Raw genomic sequence first — 23,248 nt, 5'->3', positions numbered from 1 at the left:
GGGAGACTGGGAGTCTTTAAACTTCAACTTCAATGATTCGACTGGGGTCCCCACTCAGTCCACTGTGACGTGGCATCTATTTTAAAGATTTTTCTATGATTTGTACAGCATTGGCCGTGGAATTATTGTGATGGCATAGTTAGTAAATGAAAACTATTGTTTCTCATCTTTATCCTTTTTATTGTTTTTGATGTAAATATATAAGATAATAAGACGTTGGAAAACTTACGTATTTATAAATTATTTTAATTTTTAATGAAAATTATTTAATTTATTCTATTATTGTTCTTGTTGCATGATTTTAATTCTTTACTTCGTTGTTGGGTTATTTTTGCAGAATATGAATATTGTTGTAGCGACAAGTTTGAGATTTTATGTTATAAAGATTGTAATAATTTTTGGTAAAGTATGGACTGGTATGAATAACATGGCATTTTGTTATTACTTGTGAAGAATATTAGAGTTTTCTAAATTAAGTAAGGATTCTTCTAAAAAAAAAAATAAGTAAGAATTAATAATTCAATATATTGTGAAATCGATTTATAATTTGGGCATTATAAACTGATCATCTTTCTAGTATGATTGTGATATACTAAAAATAATATTTACGATTAATGCAATGGCTTGCACTTTAGTATTGTATATGATTCTTAGTCTTGAAATTGAATTTTTAACAAGTATTGCAACAATTATTTCATGAATAAGAGTACATATTGGAAGAGAACATAATCTTGTCAATAAAAAATATTAGTAAAAAATTCAATTTCAAATAAAAAGAACTTGAAATATTCATCATATCTTTTCTTCCCCTTCTTTAAAAGTTAAATTACTCTTTTATAGGTGAAATCCGAGATTCTGCATAGTTATTATTTTTATACATGAAAAAATAACTAAAAAAGAAAGAGCAAATCTCAACAACGAACTGTGGCTGTATCATTACTTTTAGAAAAAGAAGAAATATGACAAACATACCATACAACAACTTGTACACATTTTACTTAAATTCACATGATCACATCCACTTTTATAATATATAAATAAGTAAATTATTATCGTAGGTTTTGGAGAATAGATTAACATTTTCTAAAAGATTTTTCAGTTCGCTGCTGAGGTTTGTTATTTCTTTTTCATTTATTTTTTCATGTATAAAATAGAGTAATGATACGGCCATAAATTTTTATACAAACTGATGTAGCATTAATTCATTGGTTGAATAAAAATATAAAATAATAAAAATAAATAATGTAGAATAAGAGATATTTAATTCAATCAATTTTATCATACAACATCCATTTGTACAAAATAAATTTGTAGAAAAATTTATAGCTATATCATTACTCTTTTTCTAATATGGTAATTAAGGATAGCAATTTTTCCCGATGGGACGGGATCCTGCGGGATCCCATTTCATTTGGGACGGGATTGAGATATATTTTTGTCCCATAAAAAAATTTAGGGACGGGATTGAAACTTTTTTTTATCCCAATTACATATGCGGGACGAGAGTGGAATTGACAAATCTCGTCCCATCCCGTCTCATTACCGATTAAGAATGAAAATTTTTTCAATTGGGATGGGATCCCACAGGATTCCATATCTTTTGGGACGGAATTAGAACATATTTTTATCCCAAAAAAAATATAGAGACGAAATTGAGATATTTTTTTATCCCATTTGTATATACAGGATGGGACTGAAATTGATAAATCTCATCCCATCTCGTCTCATTGCCAACCCTAATGGTAATCATCAACGGACAATTTATAGGGACCAAAAAAAAAAAATATTCCATAATGGAAGCATGCATGGTGCAGCTGATAACCCAATAAAAGTAAAATAAAATCAGAAAAAGCAACAAAGTGTAAAGTGGATTTGATTCTCTATCATCGTCGCAAGCTTTCGTTGGGGAACTTTAAAATGTGGAACAGGTAAAAGTTCCCTCACATTTCTTTAAGAGTGGGCTATCATTTCCTTTCACAAATTCCTCCAGAAACTCTTCTCCTTCTTTCTTTTTTTCTCTTTTTTTTTTTTAAAAAATACTATCAATAATATTGATATATAAAGACAACTATAAGAAGAAATTTCTGTGCTATAATGGAGATTGCCGAGCCCACCTGATATCTGTTAGAGGGTATTCAATTCCAAAAGTAAGTATATACCAAAAAGAAACAAGCAAAGATTAAAGATCATGCCTTTAATGCCTTCAATAACAAAAAGTAATCACCATTATGTTTTGCTTTTTCTACTTTATGGATCCACAGAAAATTTATCTCTGCTTTTTCATTCCAAAGTTGATCTCTTTAAGCTTACATGGTCCAGTTCACACGCTTATGTTCCTCAATGATTCACTGATGCTTCCAAGCAATCGGAAGATGCAAACGCACGAGCATCCTCAGATATAACTTATAAATTACTGATACACAAAAAGTATTGATAAATAATCACAAGAACCACAGGAAAAAGATGCTACGCAAGATCCTAAGAGAACCTCCAAAAGCAATGAATAATTACTAGGAGAAAGGCCATTCGGGTATTGAATTATAGGCTGTCTACATATTTTGGTCAGGTAACAAAAATGATATACAAAACCTTGAAAAAAGTGGGGAACCAAAGAGATACGATAAATACCAAAAGACAGAGAACCAAACTCTCATTTTCAGCTGCTGTATACGAAAGTACTCGCATCGCATCTAATATTAGCTGTATCATAGGTGATTTTGAGTTAACCAAATATTAACCAGATGGCTTAGTCTGGCAGCTTTAAACGGTTAAACAACACAAGGAAACTTTGCTCAGGGACAACGTAAAGGAAACCAAGATCTGCGCCTTTGACGTATGGTCCCATCCCCTACAGAAAAAGCATAAACACAGATTTATCTAGAACCAGTAAAAGACAAGACTTCCTACAGATGCATCCAAATACTAAAACAAGAAGTTTTGTTAGCCATTATCAGAGTAGCATAGAGAATAAAGGCAACCAAACATTAACGAAAATCTTGTTAAACTACCTTGCCGTTGAGTTGAAGAAGTTCACCATCAACCCATTTAGGATTTCTGAACCCAAAGTCTGCTATTCTTCCTTGACCACTGTAACTAGCAACCTGGACAAAGTAGCTTACAATTAGTTCACTGTCTGTAACCTAAACCAACAATAGTAGAAGCTACAGAGTATTACAAATTCTAAGATATTTTCACTGCACTTGTACTCCATAAGTCATAACAAGTATGACCAAAAACGGGGTTGAATTTGTTAACCATAAAGCCTCATATTCACTACATATACATGTGGAAAGGAAAACAAATAAACTGTACTCTTGAAACTTACAAGGGAGGTCATAAACATACAAGTCCAAAAACCAAATTCCCACTCCAAAAACCAAATTCCCACTCCTCAACTAAAGAAAAAGAAAAAGGTACATAACCCAACAATTCCATAAACTTGACATGTCGAAATTGTGCATGTTGTTCATGCCCATGAATGGAAATATCAACATATAGCTATTTCTTACACAAAGCAACAAAATAGTGAAGAGAAATTACACACACACACATACATGAAAGAAAACGAGAGAGGGGGGGAGAGAGTTACCACACCCAACTCATCTGGAAACTTCCCACGGTTAGGGAGGCGACTCCCTTTCCCAATTTTAGCCCGAAATGTCACCTAAGCATCCCAAAAGTTTAATGATTAGAAAAAAAACTTTCCATTACATGAGCACCTAACCAACACTTTCCAAACAAATAGGTCCCAGTTAAAAGATACTAACCTCACCAGCAGGAACATTAAGGTCCCCAGTTAGTTTTACAGCCTCCACGTATTCAAAAAACTCCATATCTGAAGACTTCTCACCCTCACCACTCCATTGACCGTATTTTCGCCTCAATTGTACAACTTCAGTGCCGTAAGGGCCGAACGCTCCAACATACAGTCCTACAGTCAACCAAAAGATCTCAATTTTACGAATTGAAAGAGAATACACATCCATAAACACATAAATCCAGTAAGAATACTCACCATCAAATGGATCTAAATCTCCTTCGGAAGTGTTGATTCGACTAAAGGTTGTATACTCAGATAGTCTGCTCTGCTTCTGCGCCTGACTGACTGCAAGTTTCAAGACTTCACGCACATCTCTAGAAACCTAAGATGATGTTAACAGATAATCAACTTGATCATAATCATTGTCTCACACTTTTCAAAGTGCAGACATAATTCTTAATTGAATATCAGCACTTCTTAATTGAATATCAGCACATCAAGAGATTTTTTTAGTTTTCCAACTAGAATCCGAAATTTATGAATAAGATATCACTAGCATCCAAGATTTATTAAAAGATATTATAGTATTTCACTTTCCAATTTATTTCAGAGTAGAACCATTCTGCTGCTGAAACAGTTAATCAAAACTATGACAAAAGATCAATAAATGGCATAAACATAAGGTATTCTTTTACATTATTATGTACCAAGAGAATGAAATTATAAGAATAAATTCAAAAATCTACATATGCTTCATGTGCTTCAGATTAAACCTCTTTTTTACTGTATTCATTTATAAACTTTATCAATAATAGCAATTAGCAGTGAAAGATGCCATCACAGCTTCCTAAATTTAACGAGTAAATCTCTATCTCACCTTTGAAGAGGCTTTGTCAGAACTCCAAAATGCCTTTGCAACATCAAAAGGCATAAGCTCTGAAACACCTTGAGCTGCTAAGGCAGCTACTTTCAGCTTAGACATTTTACTTTCTCCAGTGTGATCATAATCAAGACTTTTTGCAGGAACATGTAACACAAAAGAATCTTTCTCCAAATCTTTAACATCAGCTGGCATACGTACATACTCATCCTTGGTGGGAGCATCCTCATTGTTATGTACAACCCCACCAATGAAAACCTTTGTATCCAGTTCCTTTTCATCTTCTGAGGCCTCATTGGCTCCTTCAAGAGCAACCTCATCAGGCTGAATCTCTTCAATATCATCAACCTCACCTTCAGAATCACTAGATTCTGCCTCCTCACCATCTTGAATTAATTGCTTCAAGGAATCGGCATCATCTGTCACTTCTGCAGTAATATCGATGTTCATAACTTTTACTTTCAATCCTGGAATTTTTTCTTTAAGAAAATTTATTACACTTTTTATTCCTTCCTCAGTTACTCCCTCAATATTGATGCCTTTCTCATCACTTCTCTCTTCCTTAACTTTGGTTCCCTGAACATCTACTACTGATGCATTCTCAACTTCGGAAGTGGATGGACTTTTAGTGGACTTCGAAGGAGAACTTGTAGAGTTTGTTGAACTCCCCTTGGCTTGCTTCAAATGTACTACCTGCCAACAGATACAGCATTGGTGTCCAAATGTCAAATATGAATTTCTCACATTGCAAAACTACTAAACATCTATTAAGTCTAGAGCTGTGCTTAAATATCCCAGACAAAATTATCCAGGTCAAATCCCAAAGAGTCAAATTGCTGAAGCCCAATATTCAGGACCCAAGTGTACAATACACAAATTAAGGCTTTCGTGATGTGGCCCAGTGAATCATTGCAACTCCTTACAACTATTCTACATCTGCTAAGGTTTTACAGTCTTCCATATTGTAGCTATGCTAATGATTTATTCTACAGGAATTTGATAATGAGAAAACATTTAAAACATAATAAAGATCAGTTTTTAAGTAGGAACACCTAGCATCCTATCGGTATAGCGTATACAGTATGGAATGCATGATGCGGGTTTTTGAACTTGTCTAATGGTGAATGACAGAAGCAAATGAACATAAATGAAGTAAGAACCATCTCAAGTCTCATTTCTCTATATTAATTCATGTTAAACTAGGCACACGCACAAAATGGTTCCGTCAATTAAACCAGCAGGAAATCTAACCAGTGGCTTGTCTACAACATGTGAATTTGACATAAACAGTATCGTAAATTTGCTACAATCCAAACAAACAGTACTTCACCTGCATGACGTATGATTCCTCATTATCTTTGACCACGAAAATTTCAAATAGTGGAGTTCCTGGAGATGCAGACACCAACTGTCTGTAGCAAACGATAGTTACTAACAATCGCCGAATATAGAATATATTATCCAGAGCCAGAAATATTTATACCTTGGGCTGTAGTTCCGGGCAACAAATCTGCCAACGCCAGGTTTTATTTGTATTAGTCTGCCAAAGGGATCATCAGAGTCCTTAGAGTAGCCCACCCACCAGCCAACCTTCCAAGACATGAAAACAATAATAATTAACATTAATGATAGCTTCATCTTCAGGTCCAGTTCGGGAAGGTCCATAGCCAAAACAAACAGCTAATGAAATCACTCAGTAGCCATCACAACAAAGTATGTGAACATGCTTCATGCATGGGAAGAGAATCCATTTAACAAATTTCTAAAAGACTGCATAAGCATGGTTTTGATAGTAGGCAATAAAGGCTGAAAAGATTACCAGTCCACTTCCTGTGTATCTACACAACCTTGAAGCATCATGATATCGCTCTTCATCAATCGCATTCTGCAGAAAAAAAGCAAGAAATCAGATGACAAAACGAGAGATTACGCATGCATGTAGTATATCAAGGACCTCATATAGTAATATTAAACCTTCAGCTGAGCCATTATTTCTGCCACAGTATCCTTAGAAGCAGCTTCTGCAATGGCGTTTTTCAAGTTAGCGGCTTCTTCAAAGTCTTCCCTCTCAATAGCATCTTCCAGTTGAAACTACAGAGCAAAAATAAGTTTCAAATTTAAATTTCTAAGTTTATTATATTCAAACAATTAATAATTTTTTTAAAAAAAGTTAGCTAATAACAATTTTAAAAAAAAACTAAGAAACAGGTAAAAATTGAGGAAAATATAATAGCAATAAAGAAAAGACATGGGGTAGGGGTAAGGGTACCTTGAGAAGAGAGGCGTAGCTCTCAGCTTGTTCGATTTCAGAGAAGTGGCGAGTCCATCGATTCCAATCCCAATCCAAAGAAGAAGAAGAAATGGTGTTGTTAGTATTGGTACTGTGAGTATTGTCGCTACAAAGACAACACAAGGGTTGTGGAAGCGGGTGCTTGACTTTCTTGTATTTGGAAGAAGACGGGAAACTGTAACAACCCAATACGAAGCTCAAACTACTGGTGGGAGTGGATGATTTCTTGACGGACAAATCCAGACACTGAAAGCGGGGCGGCGGCGGCCTCCTCCTCAGTTGAGTTTGAGTCGCTGGCGTTATGCCCCATCCATTATTTGTTATTATCATCTCCCTCTATCTACTCTCTTAAACTCTCTTTGCTTTTCCGGGGAATGGGAATATGCAGATTAGAGAATGGTGGTGAGGAAGTGACAAGTGAGTGTTTCAATTTCTTGTTCGTTTGTTTTATGCCAATGGATAGAATCCCCTCCTCGCCGGATGATTTTTGGAGAGTTTTTTTCCCTTCGATTATTATTAGAAGAAAGAAATAATTTGACCCATTAATGTGATGCACTATTCACCAACATTCACGCATCAATGTCACTTCACAGTTTACAGGTAATGTTCACACAACAAATTAAACGAAAGTTTTTACCCTCCGCTGTATAATTTGTCCTTGACTTATGCGGCAGCACCTGAAATAATAAATAATATGGCTTGCACCTTATATGTTAATTGATAAATCCATAATCATATTTGTGTATATAATACGAATCTAGGCTTATAAAATATAATCAATTGACAAAATTTATTATAAGTAGGATACATTTTTACCCAATTTGCTATGTGATGTTATTAAAAATTAAAATTAAATTTGTAATCTCTGCAAAACGTGTTAATGATTTCATTATGAAAAGACTTTTGAAGAGATTGTGAATTTATTTCTTTTAAAAATAAAATTTAAGAAAAAAATCCTCAAATGAAAGAATTTTTTTTCAAATTTATAGGTTGCAATTTATTAAGTGGAATGCTAATATTATATAAATACTTATTTCATATTAAAAAATTTGTTCTATTTTAGAATTTAATGTATATGACTTGGTCCTGAAGTATCGTATTTTATTCCAACTTGCGCCTACAAAGGCATTGGAAAATTTGCTTAATTGTAAATAAAATATTGCATAAACTTGAAAATATAAAAATAGTGTGAAAAGTATATCACATTCTTCCCCAGACGAGTGCCAAAGTTTGGTTTCATTCAAGAAGATCAGAAAAATTATGAATATACGATATATATACACGGTGATATTCTTCAATTAAAATGATTTTGCCTCTAATTTATTTTATATATTCATGCTTCTAAAAGATGGTGTTGACCTTGTAGATTGTTTTACCAAAATATTACTACAAAGTATAATTAATCATTAAAGCACCCATATCATTTTAGGAGTGAGTGTATTTAACAAGAGGAGTTATTGATATGGTGGACTAAGTGCTCTTTTCCTTTCACTAGGCTTTTGTCCCATCGAGATTTTCTTAATAAGGTTCTAATGAGGTAATTGCACCTCCATAAGATATAAATGAACAATGTACTCTACTTTTCTAAATATAAGAAATCCAATCCCCATTCAATCAAACAACCTATTTTCTTCACTAAGTTCAGCCCCTTGCGTACTATTTATCTTCCCATTACCAACCTTTTATCTTTCATAACTCTCATAGTTTCATAAACAAGGGATAAAGCACGCAATTTATCTTCTCATTACCAAACTTTTATCTTTACATCAACTCTCATGATCTCCTAAATTAGGAATCATTGTCTCTTACCTTATGATTATTTTATTACTTCAATATGATTACATCACTATAAAAGGTGGTCTTTACTTTTTACTTGTATATACTTGATAATTAATAAAAATAATCTTTAGATTATTGTTGGGTCTCTTACTTGTTCTCTCTCTTTGTCTTACAGTATTGTGCTTCTAATTGATAAACAATTTAATATTTTTAAACAAATAAAACTTCTTTTAAGAAAGTAATTTTTTTTTTCTTCATAGTTCATTTTCCGTTGATATTAATGGCGCGATGAATCAAAGGAATCGTTGAAGTTAGTATATTCCGTTTATATACACTTAATTTATCGTCAAAAACAATTGATTTTGTGACACGTTATCAAATAATCTTTTTTTTTTTTTTTTGGGCGGAAGCAGGAAAATAGATCCAAATGACAAATAATACTTCCTCAAAAATTAAAATCATTATTATCGGATATTGTTATTAAAAATATGATTAAAAAAATTAAGCCCAGACCACTTAATTTTTTAAACTTTTCAAAAAATAGACAAAACACTTTTTTTTCTTTTCCACAATTCACACGAAGTTCTGAAAATCGTTTAACTCCACTATTGTTTGAACTCTGATAAAATCGCGATGACATTATTAGCCAAACAGTAAAAAGGTGAAGATCATGTCGTTTCAGTCGTTTAAGTTAACAATGGAAAGGGCATATATGTCAACTACTGATCCTAAAAAGATTTTATTCTTGTATTTTCCTCTTAAAAATAAATAATTTTGATTCGCACTTCCAGAATACAGAAATCATCGTAAACTTATCTTAGACAACCTTGAACTCAGAAAGAAATCCAATCCCCATTCAACCAAACAACCAATTTTCTTCACTAAGTTCAGCTCCTTGCTGCCAAAAATCCAAATTTCTAAGATCTAATTTCTGCTTCTATATCCTAAATTTCGAACTTCTTCACAAATTTTAGCTTTTGGCAATAAGATCACAAGCATTAAACATTAACCCAAACTTTATAAACACAATCATTTCTTTTAAAGTTTATAACAATCAAATTCTGGAACACAAAATACTCAAATGACCCGTGAAAATTTAGAACAAGAAGACCAAACCCTCAAGAAATAAAAAAGTAGCGGCGCATGAGGTGGTTCAACGCGGCAGCTTCGAGCTGACGCTACTGCCACTTGTTGCCGGGCTGAAACCGCTACTGTGGCTGCTTTCACATTCAAGAACCAGCAGCAAAGAAGAAAAAGCGAAGAAGAAGAAAAGAAGAAGCCGAGAATAACAGATGAAAAGAAAAGAAGTTTATTTATTAATAAAATAAAATATGATTTTTTTTGGGCGTTGAAATAGGGTAAAATAGTCATTTAATATTTAAAAGTAAGTTATTCACTTAATATTTAAGGATAAAATAATTATTTGATGTTTAATTAAGACAAACAATCATTTTATGTTTGAGGGTAAAAAAATTATTTGATCATATGTTAAAGTGAAAAGGATGAGTGGAAAACATTATTAACATCGGGTGAAATTCTGCACAAAAAAACGTATTTGTGTATTTTAAAAAAAAAAAAAAGTTTGGACGGTTGATGGATAATTTGCACGAAGAAAATCAGCGATGAATCTTTACAATATGAAGGATAAATCCTTGTGAGGCTGGGCCATAAACTACACAAAACAAAAAACTATCGTCCGAGGGTTATCATCAGAGCCGATGCTGCCATCATAGCAATTGTACAGTTCAGAACTCCACGTACCAATCGCTTCACTCATAAATCTTTTCCTACTATTGAGTTGCCATTATAATCATCAACGCAATAGCCATGGGCAGAGACCACCTCGCTTCTCACAGCTCTAGGTTAGAAGAATATGTAGCAAAAATTGTCAGCAAGAATCTGACTTGACAGTTCAGTGTTGAGATTGGGTTGAAGGATTAACAAGCACACGCCCAGTTGAAGAAAATGGCCCCATGGCAATCCGATTTTGAGTTGCAGACAACACTCCTCCATTCTCAACAGTTTGAAGAGCAATATCTGTGTCATTGGGCAACCTTGTATTTCCCATATGGACTGGGCTGAGCAGACCCTGCATTCTCACCAAATAGCTCTGGCTGGAAGGTTGGGTTCTTACATACCGAGTGGTTGTCACCACACTGCTGGCAGATGACCTTTCGGAATCAGCAGTGCGGAGATTGGATAAAGCACTGAGGTCAAGGTTTGGGAAGACTGAGCATCGGCACCTAGGACACTTCACGTTCAGTCGAAGCCATTCATCAATGCATTCTATGTGAAAATTGTGAGCACAAGGCAAGCCGCGAACCTGCAACACTTCCAAGAAAAGACTTGTGCTCATGTGCTCTTTTAAAAACATCAATGCGTGTACGAGTTTGCATAGAGGCTTGTGACTTGTGAATCCATAAGGGTAAAATTTTACATCTGCTTGCCACTGTTTCCCAGAATATATGGAATCTATAATCCATTTAGTGGATGAGAAATATTGCACCCTAAGGAGCAAGAATTCTAATGTTCGATGCCACATCTAAGATATGTAAAATCGCTTACACTACATGAAGAATAAAAAATGGACAAAAAAGAAATTTTTACCTCATTTCCCACATGGAACTCTTCCAAGCAGATGGGGCATTCACTACAATCAGTTGGTACAGCCTTTAACCTAAACTTTGGAAGTTCCTGAATGAGTGCCTCCACAGCTTCTCTCTATGAATGACAAAAGAAAATCCCAAGCCATCAGAACCCAAAACAGATCAAAATAATAATAATAATAATAATGAGATAAATGGCTACAATACTTCTAAAATGGGAGACCTGTATGCAAAAGGAAACAAATATAGCCAGTACAACCCCAAAATATAAGGAAAATTCAGTTCTTATTCTTGGTGATGTGGGACTCACCTGAGCTGCAGTCAGATAAAGTCCAGGATGATATGCAGCTGTGTCTTGGCCAATGCCTCTCATCTCTTGCCCTGCAGCTTCAAATGCCCACTCTGGTACTCGGATCATGTCAAGCAAAACCTGAATAAACAGTAAGTGGTTTAATTCAAGTTTTTTTCCCCTCCTTTATCAGGTGTTGCATGAATGAAAACCAAATCCCCTTCCCACCCACGCTCGCAAGATCAGAACTCCAGACATCTTGCACCACCCTAAGAGGTATTTGTAGTTAAACTAAATCAAGAAAAATTCAAGGACTATCAAACAAAACTAAGGTCAAATTCAGAACTTTGTTTGCACTAATCAGCCACATGGGGAACATGGAGAAAGAATTTTGTTACTGCTAAAACTCCCCGACGAAAAAGAAAAGGAATAAAATAATAACTAACAGAGCTTTTTTTTTTTAACACAAAGCAAAATGATGAGTGACCATCGCATTTACATCTAATTTAGCTTATTGAAGTACCAGATCAAAACCACACTAATCAATGATAGCCAAACCTGAAGAGCATGCATTTCAAACCCAGTATGCAAGAAATATTCAAACTTACCCCATATTCTGAAACAGGAATCCCCTGCTGAGCACGTATTGAGTGAGCTTGCCTTCGTGTCAGCCACTGCAAAAGTGGAATTCAAAGAATAAGGACGAAAACATATACTTGCAAATGTAAAAATGACCAGTCTATTTTGTATACCTAAGGTGTCACATGAGGTAAGCAGAGGAAGTGAGATCAGAAATAACGAAAACCAATAAGTGAAGGTTCAATCAAGGCCCAGAAGTAGGTTACAGCAGAGTGTAATGACAATCACACACAAAGTGCAGAAAGTGTAACTGACCTTTCCCATAGACATGCAGGCAATGCAAAGCAGTCCACAGTAGCTGAAAAGCAACCAAATAAGGAAACCCCATTTCTGACCCTCTTCAGGCAACTGCAAGAGTCAAACATCATTGTTTCATGAATTAGAAGAGTTGGCAAATGAATGTACCCTAAAAAAATTGGAAAATGAAATACTTACACAATCTCTCGCACTTGTGAACCACAAGGTGCCGATTATAGTCCAAGCCCAAAGAAATGGATAAAGTAGCAGTGATAGAATTGAAAGAACCACTACTCTTCCACAAAAACGAGCATACCTCTGCTGCCACCCAAGATCCCTAAAAGCATATCAAAAAAGAAAAGATCACTTATTCTGCAAAATTCCGCTATGTGAAACAACTGCACTTCCAATCAAGAAGAGAATAAAAAACAACGTTTGGAAATTGTTTTTTTCGAATTGTATAAAATATAGTAAATAATAATATTTAAATAAGAAACTGAACGAAGACTGATTGAATCCAAGCATTAATAGCCACAAGACAATCATTGCTCATTGTAATAACAAAATGTCTCTAACAAACAGCTAAAATTCCTCGATGATCCCACTAAAGGTGGTACAGGTGTAAATTTCGCATCTCATTTGAAGTAATGTGGTATTACAAATACCTTGCTTAAAAGTTTCAAGTTGAACTTATGTCATTGGCAGACGTGTTCCAATAAGCAAAATATACTCATCATAAAACAATTAATGATAGAACACTTACAATCCCATTCCAGAAGCCAGTCCATTATCTACAAACATCAACAAGCGAAAAACAAACACAGTCGTATAATCAACCTGAAGAAACAACAGTAATCCATCAATTATTATAAAACATTCTCATTAAGAATCAAAACCATTAAAAAAGCAAAATCGAATTGATAAAAATTCTTCGAAGTTTCAGAAACCCACCACTATCCATATGTGCAACGGATATGTACAAAGATGATAACGCTTCCAATTAATCGCAACAATGATTCTATTAGCAACATAATAGTAAAGAAAACACCCGCTTAAAACTTTATTACTTTCATTTCCCTGCATGTTCTCGGAAACCAAACAGAGCTATAATGAATTTAAAAAATAAAAAAATAAAAAAAAGGATACACACTGGTCGCAAGCATTGACAAGAAAAATCCATCGTACCTGCAATCACAAACCTTCACATTTCATTTTTTTTTTTTTTTTGTGAAAAGGAAAGAAAAGAATTTCAAATTGACTAATTAATTAAGAAAAGATTAAAACCGACCACTTGAAATCAACGCCTCTTATGGCCATGCTTCGTCAAATTGAAACCCTAGAAGTAGAATGGGATCATCAATCTTTGAGAGTCAATCCTCATTTGACAACACAAAATTTTTTTTTATTATTTTAACCAAAATCGAAGGGCAAAGTTGAAAATAAGGAAATCTTGTAGGATTCGGTTCATGAAATTGAACTTTTTGGGAAGAATCAATTAAGTGAACTGAACTGGTAGAGAGAGAGAGAGAGAGAAGAGAGGGACTTGTAAGAACCGGACGAGCATACAGGAGTTTACGCCGTTTGGTGACGGAGTTAGTGGGCGTGATTTGGTGACGTGTTTTATGCTTTTTTGGAAGAATGTGTGCTCATGCCATAGTCAATGCACGTGGAATTTGATCTGTGTATGGACGGACGGACGAGATTTGCAGGGCGGCTAATGGCTGCCACGTGTAACGATTTTGCTGGCGTGTTTGATACGAATTTGTTAAATTTACTCAACCTTGTTTTATTGGATTAACTTTTGTTAAATTTTAATTCCCAATAAATCATAAACAACGAATGTGATAAAATAAAAAATAAAATAAAATAAAGATATTGAAAGCTGTTTTAAGAATAAAGGAAGAATTAATGTGGATGGATGGGTACAACAACTAGAAGACCCAAGAGCAGATATTTATATATAACTGTAATACTATATAGCAAATTGTAAAATGAATAATTACTACTGTATATATAGCGTGCGTGTCATGTTGGCTTAATCTATGAACTTTGGGTTTCGATAATATTGAAAGTATTTTGTTGTGTAGCATGTACTAATTGATTGGGACTAGGAGTTAAAAAGCATAAAATAGAGCCAATTTGAGTTGATTTGATGTTAATGGGTTTATACACAATCGCTGACGGGTCAATTTGCTGTTGCTTTCAATTTCATTCTGGCCAATTGAAAAAGATGGTTGAACTTGAAGCCTAGTTAGGCGTAAGCAGCCATATATATATATAGAAAGAGAGAGAGAGAGAGTATACACGCGCACACATAGACATGCTGTGGGTACTAACAAAGTATCGGCTCCATTAGTAATGGGGTCTTCTTAAGTGATTTGACTGAGTTTGCTTTTTATTTCAAATCGCAGGGAAGTTGCTTTTATTGGGAGAACTTGTGCCTCCCGATTTGAGCGGACACTTCTAATCTGAGTTGTGGTACATGTTTAAAGATGCTTCCCACAATTAGGGCCCTCCCTAAAATATCCCGTGGTTAACAAAAAAAAAATTTAAAAAATAGACATGTCGTGGGTTTTGCAGTCTGGTTGTGGTTGATCCATCTAACACCACATGTGAAGATGAAAACAAGGTCTATGGCAAAAGAAAAAAACATAAGACGAAGAACATGAAACAGCTTCATGTGCAATGCTCAGAAAGCTGCTGCAAAATTAATTATGTAATATCCTAGCAGTTCATTTGTGGTAAGAACTGATAGCTCATAAATTGGGCAGAAATCAGCTTTAGTCACTCAGTCGTCACTTGAGCGAAGAAGAATAATGACGCTATTTACATTAGTTACACCCCTCAAAAATGACCTTCCACTTCCCTCAACTCAAGCCCCACTAACCATCTCCTCTCTCCGCAAAACTTGTCCAGTTTCATGCTTCCACTGGTCAAAGCACCATGTGCTCTATGCCATACCACGGCCGAAAGTTATGGGGTGCTAAAAAATGATTTCATTTAAAAAAAAAAAAAAAAAACTTAAGAAGCCTTATTTCATTCAAGGTTTAGAATATAAGCGTGTACGTCAAAAGTTATCAGTGTGTAGAGGAACTTTAACAAAAACAAAATTACGAGTGTTTTTTTTACATGTGGGCGTCTGTGCCTCTTCAACGTGATTTTGAAGGTTAAAATCGTACGTGCATAAAGGGGGCTTGAAGAAACTTTTGAGGGTGCCAATAGTCCAATTCCCTTCCTAAATTCTTATGAAGTTTCGATGGCCAGCTTATATTGGGCCTACTGAAGTTTATTAAGCCATGTGTCCCTGATAGGCATAAAGTTATGGGTCTTTGTCGTTCACTCCAATTATATACACCGCAAACAAATTCTACATCTACATCCTACTGGGTTGTAGACATTCGCTTATTAATTATTATAGAAAAAATAGCAGTGGCATGGTATATCTCCTTAAAAAAGAACAATGGTGTGGGCATTATTCAAACTTCAATTTAATTTTTACGGCTGTTTTGCCCCACTTTCATTTATGGCATCGCTGTTAAAGACAGCAACCAACCATCAATTTGATTGCACGACTTAATCGTTGGGTTTGAGGTATGGTGGATTAAAAGTCAGAATTATTGTAAAACAAAGAATTATATCTATAGATAAAATTTGATAATAAGTACAAAATTAAAAATTTAAAAAAATTATATATTTTTCATCTTATAAATGAGTTAAAAAATAATTTAACTTCTAAACTACATCAGCAAATATCTATAGAATAATTTTTTATTTATAATTACCATAATTCTAAACAAGCATAACGATAATTGCTAGATTACAACAATAATATTTATTTTTATAATCGTGCTGTTATCGTCCATGTCCAACATTAATGTTTAATAATGCAAACTTCGGTGACCTACACGTGGGGTGGACCTCCTAGATAATGGGGATAGATAGGGGTTACTGAGTTCCACACTGCACTAGTTCTCAAATGCTACTGCTTGTGGATATGTCTTTCAAGTCAAAAGAGAAGCATCTCTGTGTTGGTAGTATTATAAAAAAAATTATTATAAATTAAAAATTCTAGAAACCATCAAAACTATGAATTTTCTACATGATTTTGGCTTTTCCCTCAAATCCAACAGACATTGTTCAATTTATAAATCATCTTGCTCGCTTACCTGCTTGCTTACTCTAACTACTTGCTCAGTGTTTCGATAGTCGTGTTCCCGATTCAAATAAGTCCAAACTCCACCACTTCCCACATTTGATTTGAGAAAACCATGTTATGGCAGAGGTTCCCTGCTTATCCTCCCACTAGGTCAAGTAATTAACTGGTTTTTCATAACCCTAGATTCAGCCACCATTTTCCTTGACACTGTCAAACGGCACCCACCGATATTGAGAGTCTTCTTACTCAAAATGTGTGGTTTCTAAAATTTTCTCCCTTTTTTTAATCTCTTCTCTTTCATTAGGAGATCTTTGAATTGTAACTGCTTTTACCGTGCTAAAGGCTAAAGCTAAGATGTGAGATCTGATATTGACTTAAATTCCACATCCTCTTAAATTTCAGGATTTTTTATTTATGTATATGAAAAACTACCCGTTAGCTGAAAATCACCTCATTTTTATTAACAGCTTAATGTTTGGCGATCAATTCAAAAATCAATTTATTGATCGGTTGAATTAATTTCTATAAATAAAATAAATTCTCGATTATTGTAATTATATTTTTTTAATTTACTATCTTTGTATTAATTGAGCTTTTAAATTTGTATTTGAAAAAAGAAAAAAAAATTTGTCTCTCAACCTCTTACAATCTTTATCTTTAGTAGTATTTGGTGAAATGAACACTAAGGCGTAGCTTTCGCTAAAAGGACAAGAAAATGTTCAAAAAGCTAGGTCGGCCCCGCTGCTTATTTAGTCCTCAAAGAGGCCGCGTACCGAATCCCCTCTCTCTCTCCGTTTCTCTGATAGACACTCAAGAAGTCACCATGACTATTATTTTCTTCTTCATCTTCTTGTTCTTATCGACCTCACCTTTCAATGTAAGCATCTCATCTTGTTTTTCCAGATCACTTAAATTACAATATGCATGCCATTTTATGTACACATACATTAATTGTTTGATATTGCAGGTTTCTTGTGAAAGAGTTACTAATCGCGTTTCAAGTACTAGTACTGGAGGGAACCCATATACGGCGAAAGCTTCATTAATTCGATACTGGAACAACCACATCTCCAACAATCTCCCAAAGCCCGAATTTATTCTCTCCAAAGCGTCCCCGCTAAACGCCATTCACCTGGCAAAACTCACCATACTCGCCGCCCAAAACACCCTGTCTTCACACCTCCCCGCCTTCTGTTCCTTGGCCAACTTGATATGCACATTAGAGTTCGACGACCAGTCCTCCTCATCAATCCGAGACGCCAGCTTTGCTGTTTATTCTAACAAAAACTTCGCAAACTACGGCGACTCGAAACTCGGCGGGATCGACTCCTTCAAGAACTACTCACAAGCCCTCAACACCCCCAATGACTCCTTCAAGAAATACAGCAGAGAATCTACCGGCCACACAGAAGACTTCACCAGCTATGCCAAAGATGGCAATGTTGCTAATGAAAACTTCACCAGCTACGCAGCCAATGCTAATGCAGGCTCGGGTGGCTTCACCAACTACGCTGAACGAGTCAACGTGCCGAATCTCCGCTTCGCCAGCTACGTCTCCGACGGTAACAATCACAAACTCAGTTTCACAAGCTACGGCAGTGACACAAATTCGGGCGCTGAAGGGTTTATGAGCTATGGCAAGAATGGCAATGCCGGCCCCACTGATTTCACTAGCTATGCTGATAGTGCCAATACTGTTGGCTCCAGTTTTACGGGCTATGCGGAGTCCGGGAATGCTGCAAACGACTCGTTCAAAGCTTATGGGGTGTCTGGCAACAACCCACATAACAACTTCAAAAGCTACGGCATCGGTGCTAACTCGGCTGTGGCTGGGTTTACAAGTTACAGAAATGGAGCCAATGTAGGTGATGATTCGTTTCAATCTTATGCCAAGAACGCAAATTCGGGTAAAGTTAACTTTGCTAATTATGGCAAAACATTTAATTTAGGAAATGACACGTTCAAAGAATATGGGAAAGGATCTGTGGGTCGGACCTCCATTGGGTTTAAGAGTTATGATATGGGTCGTTCGTTCAAAGAATATACCAAGGGTGTCCCTGTCACATTTGCTGGTTACACAAACTTAAGTAGTGATGCTAATTCTGTAAATAGGTGGGTGGAACCGGGTAAATTCTTCAGGGAGTCCATGTTAAAGCAAGGGAACGTTATGGTTATGCCCGACATTAGGGATAAGATGCCCAGAAGGTCATTCTTGCCCCGGTCAATTTCGTCTAAATTACCGTTTGCAACCTCACAGTTAACCCAGCTGAAGGAAATTTTTCGTGTACGAGACAACTCGAGCATGGAGCGCGTGATATTAAACGCGCTGGCCGAGTGCGAGAGGGCACCGAGCCCGGGAGAGACCAAGCGTTGCGTGGGTTCGGTCGAGGACATGATCGACTTTGCAACCTCAGTGTTGGGTCGTAATGTGGTGGCAAGGACGACACAAAATGCGAATGGGTCAAAGCGAAGAGTGACGATCAGTTCAGTCAGCGGAATCAACGGTGGAAAAGTGACTAAATCAGTGTCGTGTCATCAGAGTTTGTATCCTTATCTTTTATACTATTGTCACTCTGTGCCAAAAGTGAGGGTTTACGAGGCTGATGTTCTTGATGTGGTGAGCAATGCCAAGATCAATCATGGGGTTGCCATCTGTCATATTGACACGTCATCGTGGAGCCCAGGACATGGAGCATTCGTGGCACTTGGATCAGGGCCCGGACAAATTGAAGTCTGCCACTGGATCTTCGAGAATGACATGACTTGGACCTCTGCGGATTGAGAGGAGATTATTATTAAGCATTTAATTATTTGTTTTGGTTCTGTTTAATTGCACGCTTCACTTTTTCTTTTTTTCTTTTTTCTTTTTTTTTTTAGAAAAAATAATTGCATGGTTTCGTTAAGCATGTTAATTATTGTCATTGAGAAACAAGAATTTGAAATCTTAGTTTCGGATTTTAGATGGTTTGTTTGTTTATGTAGTTTTTGAAGATTTAATAATATCATTTCAAAATTATTGATCATATAATATATCATTTCAAAACTTTTGATAAGTAAAATAAAACTAATTATATATCATAGCGCTCATCAAATTTTACTTAAATTCCATTATTTAAGGGATCAAACGATTTATATTTTAAAAAAATTGTATGATTTTTATCTTTTTATTAAGATATAAGTTTTTAAGTACCAATTTTAATACTTTTGATTTGATCAGTATTATTTAATTATGTAAATTAAATAATTCTGGTATGCTTTTGATAAAAATATGTTATTGGTGTTAGATATAAAAGGGATCAAAATTCAAAACCAAGTTATATATATTTGTTTATATTTCAATATTATTTTAAAAAGTTTTTTTCCTAGAATATGTCTTCTTAATTTTGTCTATACTTTCGCTTTGTCGGGTAGTGTCTACATTAATTCGGATTAACTGAAAAGGGGATTATCAAATTTTTTCTATTGAAATCATATATACTACTTTCTCTCTTGCTGCTTTGATAATAGCCAATAATCTCCTTACAACACAATATTATAGTGTGTTTACTTGAGGATTTAGTGAATGAAAATGAAACCTATATTTACTTAGCAAAATATAATTTGAGAATGAAAATAAAATGTATGAGTCCCACACAAATTGAGAATAAAGAATGAGAATCTCATTCCTATGGGGGATTGGAAATGGAGATTTTCATTCTCTGAACTGACTTTTGTATCCCTCTAATTTTTTCATATTTTTCAAATTACGCTCGCCCAAATTACGATTAATTTTATTATTTTAAATGTCATTATTATTATTATTAATAAATTTTATTAACTTTATTATTTTAGTTATTATTAATTATTGTCATTATTATTTTTATTAATATTATAATATTAAATTATTTTAGTTATTATTAATTTTATTTTTATTTTTAATTAAAAACATTTTTATAATAATATTTATACATGTATCTAATTAATGAAATTACATTATTTAATATTATGAGTATTTTGGTAAATTGATTCTCATTCTCATTTCTCGTTCTTATTTATTTTGCTAAGTAAACACATCAATGACATTCCAGCACATTCTCATTCTCATTTATTTGTTACTAAGTAAACATTGGAATCGCACTCCCATTCTATCCCACTCTTATTCTTAGCTCATTCTCATTCCATGAAGTAAACGCACCATTACAGTATTACTCTTATTTTTAAATATATTTTTATTTATATTTATTATAAATTAAATAAATCATATGCAGGGAAATTAAAATTTTAAGTTTTAAAAATAAGAAATATATGTTTTGAATTAAAAATTAATAATAAGATATTTTCTTGTAATTTTTTATTATTTTATAAATATTTTCTTATAATAACATATAAAATACAAAAAAAATCTTATTATTAATTTTTTTATTCACATCAAAATATATATTTTTTATTTTTGATATTTAAATTTTGATATGCCGCGGAGTAGAAGGAATAAAAACAAAATCTAATTCATGATGGGTATGGTCTGTTTTGTGCTGTTTAAAATACTCATGGCCTATATAGCTCAAAGATTGGATGGCCTACAGAAACAGAATCCACCAGTGTATTAGGAATTTGATTTTAGTTGCTTCTGCTACAGAATAAAGGAAAAGAAATAAAGTGCGCATGTTTTGTAACTCATTGTGCGGTCAAAAGTGAGAACAAAAAGCATGAAATTTGAGCAGCTTTGCCTTTGAGTGAATTCCAAGAAATGCATCTGCATGGTGAGTGGGCTGCTTGCTGTTGCCTGCTGCCTGCTGCCTTCGGCCTTCGGCCTTCTTGTTCTTGATGATTCTGCAATACTGCTATCAGAGAGTGCAGACATGAATTGCAAACACAGGCAAAGTTGCTGGACCCCACCGGGTAATGGGTCCCCCGTTAAATCAAAGCATCAGCATTCAGCAGCAGATTACAGCCGTCCATTTACAAAAGGGTAGAATACCTTTTTTTTTTTTTAATTCTTTTTTTTTTCATTTCATTCTTGGATGACGCTCTCTTTGGACCTTATTTAATGTTGAGGTATTGTGAAAAAAAAAATAATAGTAGCTAATAAATATGATTTTTAAATGATAATTTTGATAAAAATAATAAAGACATTATAAGATTTGCATCATAAAAATTGTTGACTAAATCAACTTAACTTCTAAGTCCAACAATTAATATTTAGTAAACATGTTAGTACTTTATTTTCTAAGTGCAGCTACCATATTTCAATACCAAATGAGGCTTTGGTACTCGATATTACTAGAGTGTGGACAAAGTAGGGTGGGCACTCTTCTCATTATTATTGTAACACTTTGTATTTACTCTTACATAATTAGTTAAGCCCAAAAAAGCAAATAGTTTGAAAATTCTACACTTTTGAGTGAGAGAAAAATTTTTGATTGGCCAATAAGAAAGATAACCAGAAAAAGTTGGATAATTGGCACCCCTCCAAATATCTCTTAAAATTTAGTTTAAGTATTTCATGACTTTTAAATTTTATTAAAATTATATAAAGGATAATTTATAATTAAACCCTTACTCAAAAGTCAAATTAACTTTTTTTTTTCTAATAAGACTTAGGCATAATTTTTCTCCTGTGAGTTTTGTGTTTGAATTAAAAACTATTGGTACCCTTTAAATACCCCTTAAAATCTTTTTTTTTATTATTTTCTATTTCTTTTTTTTTTGAATGAGAAGTACCTTCATTTCAACTTAAAGAAGAAAATAAGTACAACAAGTGGGGAGGGTATGAACCCATCCAAACAAAAGTTTCGAGTATCTCTAGAGCTAGCTTAGCTAAAGAGTGGGCTATCGCATTACAAGATCTATTAGCATATTGGACACAAATTGAGCTAAAGCTCTTTAACATTTTCTGCACTTCTGAAATGGTCCACAAAATCTCGGATCTGCAGCCCCGATTGTTGTTAACTAACTTAACAATCTCTTGAGCATCTGATTCCACAATCAGAGACTTTATACAAGCATTCCTTGCAACCTGCAGCCCCCATTCGACTGCTTCCGCTTCTGCAAAACACACATCACCATAGAACTTGGAAACTTTGACTGCAGTTGCAATCACATTCCCATCTTCATCTCGAATTACAGCCCCTAGACCTGCAATTGGCATCTTATTAGATATGTGTTTAGTCTTTTATCTCTAGTTTAATCATGCTTTAATTTTCTTTTTAAGTTAACTTACGAGGTAAGTTTTATCTTATTATAAATAGGGATGTCTTATCATTATTTTAGAGAAATATTTTATAATTTTTTTGAGATTATTTACCAAAATCTCTCTTGTAGAATTGATTAGATTAAAGCATCATCTAATCTTACTCTAAAGCATTATAAAACATCAATAAGTAGTTTGGTTTCAAATGAAATCAAATCAGGCTTCGATTAAAGTATAATCTAATCGCGTCGGTTTTGTCTAATCCTAAAATGATATCCAGTATTTATATACTCTATCAATCCACTTTTGCTACTCCACATTGTCAATTAATATTAGAGAAGATCTGTGACAATTGCAATAATTTTCCTGGCGACCTTTATAATCCATCCCATCGACCATTGATTCCATTGGGTGGGGGGGGGGGGGGATTCTCAAATCAGAAA

General features: G+C 34.3%; 3 protein-coding genes across 6 annotated transcripts; 1 reads left to right on the top strand and 2 right to left on the bottom strand.

Annotated features, from left to right (window-relative positions):
• Positions 1-1,257: 1,257 nt before the first annotated feature.
• Positions 1,258-7,468, bottom strand: LOC102616290 (protein EXECUTER 2, chloroplastic). 3 transcript variants are annotated; one of them, XR_008053391.1, is made up of 12 exons: positions 6,910-7,468; positions 6,615-6,731; positions 6,460-6,525; positions 6,124-6,230; positions 5,971-6,052; positions 4,638-5,333; positions 4,016-4,142; positions 3,768-3,931; positions 3,590-3,664; positions 3,009-3,101; positions 2,225-2,413; positions 1,258-2,121 (listed from the first exon to the last, which is right to left on the bottom strand). XR_008053391.1 is itself a non-coding variant. In XM_025098926.2 (11 exons), the coding sequence occupies exons 1-11, from the start codon at positions 7,258-7,260 to the stop codon at positions 2,411-2,413; spliced, it is 1,881 nt and encodes a 626-aa protein (XP_024954694.2). In that variant the 5' UTR covers positions 7,261-7,468; the 3' UTR covers positions 2,121-2,410. The 3 variants fall into 3 exon arrangements, 2 of the variants coding, with proteins under 2 accessions (XP_024954694.2, XP_006476766.2); XM_025098926.2 differs by having other exon boundaries at positions 2,121-2,413; XM_006476703.4 differs by lacking the exons at positions 1,258-2,121; positions 2,225-2,413 and adding an exon at positions 2,480-2,848 and having other exon boundaries at positions 6,910-7,464.
• A 2,822-nt stretch (positions 7,469-10,290) lies between these two features.
• On the bottom strand, positions 10,291-14,059 carry LOC102615803 (E3 ubiquitin-protein ligase SIS3). 2 transcript variants are annotated; one of them, XM_025099081.2, is made up of 10 exons: positions 13,769-14,059; positions 13,627-13,665; positions 13,432-13,498; positions 13,244-13,317; positions 12,679-12,817; positions 12,499-12,591; positions 12,213-12,278; positions 11,626-11,745; positions 11,317-11,430; positions 10,291-11,158 (listed from the first exon to the last, which is right to left on the bottom strand). In XM_025099081.2, the coding sequence occupies exons 1-10, from the start codon at positions 13,795-13,797 to the stop codon at positions 10,622-10,624; spliced, it is 1,278 nt and encodes a 425-aa protein (XP_024954849.2). In that variant the 5' UTR covers positions 13,798-14,059; the 3' UTR covers positions 10,291-10,621. The 2 variants fall into 2 exon arrangements, with proteins under 2 accessions (XP_024954849.2, XP_006476765.2); XM_006476702.4 differs by having other exon boundaries at positions 10,291-11,032; positions 13,769-14,056.
• A 3,271-nt stretch (positions 14,060-17,330) lies between these two features.
• Positions 17,331-19,499, top strand: LOC102615495 (polygalacturonase 1 beta-like protein 3). The gene is made up of 2 exons (XM_006476700.4): positions 17,331-17,513; positions 17,604-19,499. The coding sequence occupies exons 1-2, from the start codon at positions 17,352-17,354 to the stop codon at positions 19,416-19,418; spliced, it is 1,977 nt and encodes a 658-aa protein (XP_006476763.3). The 5' UTR covers positions 17,331-17,351; the 3' UTR covers positions 19,419-19,499.
• The last annotated feature ends 3,749 nt before the right edge of the window (positions 19,500-23,248 follow it).

Source organism: Citrus sinensis, chromosome 3, assembly GCF_022201045.2.
Source record: "Citrus sinensis cultivar Valencia sweet orange chromosome 3, DVS_A1.0, whole genome shotgun sequence".
Taxonomy (NCBI): domain Eukaryota; kingdom Viridiplantae; phylum Streptophyta; class Magnoliopsida; order Sapindales; family Rutaceae; genus Citrus; species Citrus sinensis.
The sequence above is the reverse complement of the archived record's forward strand: the minus strand, read 5'-3'. Positions and strand labels throughout refer to the sequence as shown.

Coding starts and splice junctions, on each gene's coding strand:
- LOC102616290 (XM_006476703.4), bottom strand. CDS start 7,260: ATGATAATAACAAATAATGGATGGGGCATAACGCCAGCGACTCAAACT. Junction 6,526..6,614: donor AAATAATGGCTCAGCTGAAG/GTTTAATATTAC, acceptor TTTTTTCTGCAG/AATGCGATTGATGAAGAGCG. Junction 6,053..6,123: donor GCCCGGAACTACAGCCCAAG/GTATAAATATTT, acceptor CGTTTGCTACAG/ACAGTTGGTGTCTGCATCTC.
- LOC102615803 (XM_025099081.2), bottom strand. CDS start 13,797: ATGGCCATAAGAGGCGTTGATTTCAAGTG. Junction 13,666..13,768: donor AGAGGCGTTGATTTCAAGTG/GTCGGTTTTAAT, acceptor TTGTGATTGCAG/GTACGATGGATTTTTCTTGT. Junction 11,746..12,212: donor TTCCTGTTTCAGAATATGGG/GTAAGTTTGAAT, acceptor CTGTTTATTCAG/GTTTTGCTTGACATGATCCG.
- LOC102615495 (XM_006476700.4), top strand. CDS start 17,352: ATGTTCAAAAAGCTAGGTCGGCCCCGCTGCTTATTTAGTCCTCAAAGA. Junction 17,514..17,603: donor TATCGACCTCACCTTTCAAT/GTAAGCATCTCA, acceptor TTGATATTGCAG/GTTTCTTGTGAAAGAGTTAC.